Source organism: Gigantopelta aegis, chromosome 12, assembly GCF_016097555.1.
Source record: "Gigantopelta aegis isolate Gae_Host chromosome 12, Gae_host_genome, whole genome shotgun sequence".
Taxonomy (NCBI): Eukaryota; Metazoa; Mollusca; class Gastropoda; order Neomphalida; family Peltospiridae; genus Gigantopelta; species Gigantopelta aegis.
Window position 1 is genome coordinate 41,721,489 of NC_054710.1, and position 2,304 is coordinate 41,723,792.

Here is a 2,304-nt window from a genome sequence, read left to right on the forward strand (position 1 = left end):
GCAGCGTCATGGTGTGGGGTGGCATCACTATCCACCACAGGACCCCCCTCTATGTGGTGGATGGCGATCTGAATGGAATCCGCTATCTGAATGAGATTATCCGGCCGTTGGTTCTTCCAGGCCTTCAGCAGATTGGCGGCGGAGCAGTTCTGCAGGATGACAATGCCAGACCCCACCGCGCCAGGGTGGTAACGGACTTTCTCAGACAACAAGGTATCGCCAGGATGGATTGGCCAGCATATTCGCCTGACTTGGCCCCAATAGAGCACGCCTGGGACGAATTAGGCAGGAGAGTTCGGGATAACCATGCCCCTCCGGCAAACCTTCATGATCTGGGTCAACTTCTTATGACAGAGTGGCAGGCCATTCCCCAAGAGTTCTTCAGACGTCTGATCAACAGCATGAGGCAACGATGTGTCGAGTGTATTCACATCAGGGGTGGATTCACACACTATTAAACGAATGTTCTAATGTGTAAAATCCATGTTTGACAACCTTCAACTTTGACAGCATGTCATGTGACTTTCTTGTATACAGTGACGTTTATTTGTGCTTTTTTGTAAATATGGAACAATAAATAAACATTTTGGTGTAGTTTACATCATCAGTCTAATACACTCTGAAACTTATTTGGTTATAAATTTTTGACCCTTAAATTCTTTTGAGTAGTATATATATACATACACGTCAGATATTCGGGCTGTCCACCAAGGGCGGATACTGAGGAAGTGGTCAGGGGACCTATCCATAAAATATGATAGTGCCCCCTCCTGCTTCTAAAACACCAAAACAAAACAAATTGTTTACAATTTTCATTTCAAGAAGTCCAAATGTTTAATTAAATCTCCTTTTAAGGAGGTGGTCCATGTGCCCTTTGATCATTATTACTCTCCCTAGAATATATTTTGGATCCGCCCTTGTCCATCCACCAGAAAGGTCGGTGTGGTGGTTTTTCGCCTCGACTATCAGCCGTTAGCAATCACTGTGTGTGGAAACCAATACCCGGAAGCTAAACCATTGAATATTGTGGACTATATCTCCAAGTTACAACATGGCGGGACGTAGTCCAGTGGTATCGCGCTCACCAGATCCCTTCCTACTAACAGGAAAACGTAGTGGATGTTATCTCTAAGACTATATGTCAAAATTACTAAACATAGTCGATTATTAATAAATCAAAAAAGTAAAATTCTTTCATTTAACGACACCTCTAGAGGACATTGTTTTTGTTTTTTTATCTTATCATCGGCTATTGGACGTCAAACTCTGTCCCGCGTCAGGTCACTGGCTATCCAGAGATCGGACCCGGGACGGACATGCTAGAAACTCTAGTGTATATGAGAATGTAAATAAATATTGGAATTGGAATTGGACGTCAAACATATGGTCATTAGGATATATTTCTTTAGAGGAAACCCGCTGCCGCCACTTTGACTACTCTTTCCGATAAACAGCATACCGCTCCTATTAATAAATCAATGTGCTCAGTGGTGTCGTTAAACAAACCAAACTGTGAACCAAAAACTACACTTACCTGGCTCTGTAGTTTCACGGACCCACACGAACATGGTTTGATAACTGTATCTTTTTTAGAGAGAATCTCACGAGTAATGGACGTCACATTAACAGGAATCGGTTACCTTTACCGACCCCAACATGTCCGCTCGCGGTTCTGGTTGTATGAACTGGTGTATTATGACGACCCGCTAATTTTAATATGAACTTCCTGGTTTGTTGCGATCATTAACAAACCTTCACAAAAGAATACCGTCTCGCTAAATTGAAAAATGCATTCACATATCGTTGACAGTGTTAGTACATGTGGGAAATTCAAATGATGGGTGTAAATATAAGGGTCAGATATAGAAGTGGCCGTAACTTGCAGGGGTGGGATGCCACTGCCTACCAAAGAAAATAAAAAAGTTTATTTTTATTGTAAAATGCACTTTTTTTTTACCATTTGAGAAAGTCCCTATTAATATGACTTGATATTGTCTACTGCAGAGCACCCTGGTATATACCTGATATTGCTTACGGCAGTGCACCCCTGATATTGTTTTATTGTAGTGAACCCACTGATATTTTATGTCATGTACGTTCCTGCTTTTATACATTTCGTTAAACATTGAATAAGAGTAGTAGCCGTAGCATTTAAAAATGAATTGACGCTTCGATAATCAAATAGGTAACGGATATTGAAGGTCACACCGAATCATAGTTTAACGAGAACAGGGGTCGAATGTGTGTTCATCAACACCTCAGCACATTTAAAAATACGTCTAGTGGTGTCTAACATATATTAAT

The 2,304-nt window shown here is 41.2% G+C and overlaps 1 protein-coding gene across 1 annotated transcript in view; it reads right to left on the reverse strand.

The window, feature by feature from the left end:
• Positions 1–1,568, reverse strand: part of LOC121386054 (carcinoembryonic antigen-related cell adhesion molecule 5-like) — an 18,263-nt gene extending 16,695 nt beyond the window's left edge. Inside the window, exon 1 of the mRNA XM_041516853.1 lies at positions 1,535–1,568. Coding sequence (XP_041372787.1) covers positions 1,535–1,568 — 34 coding nt within the window. The remainder of the gene's footprint in view (positions 1–1,534) is intronic.
• Between the last annotated feature and the right edge of the window lie 736 nt (positions 1,569–2,304).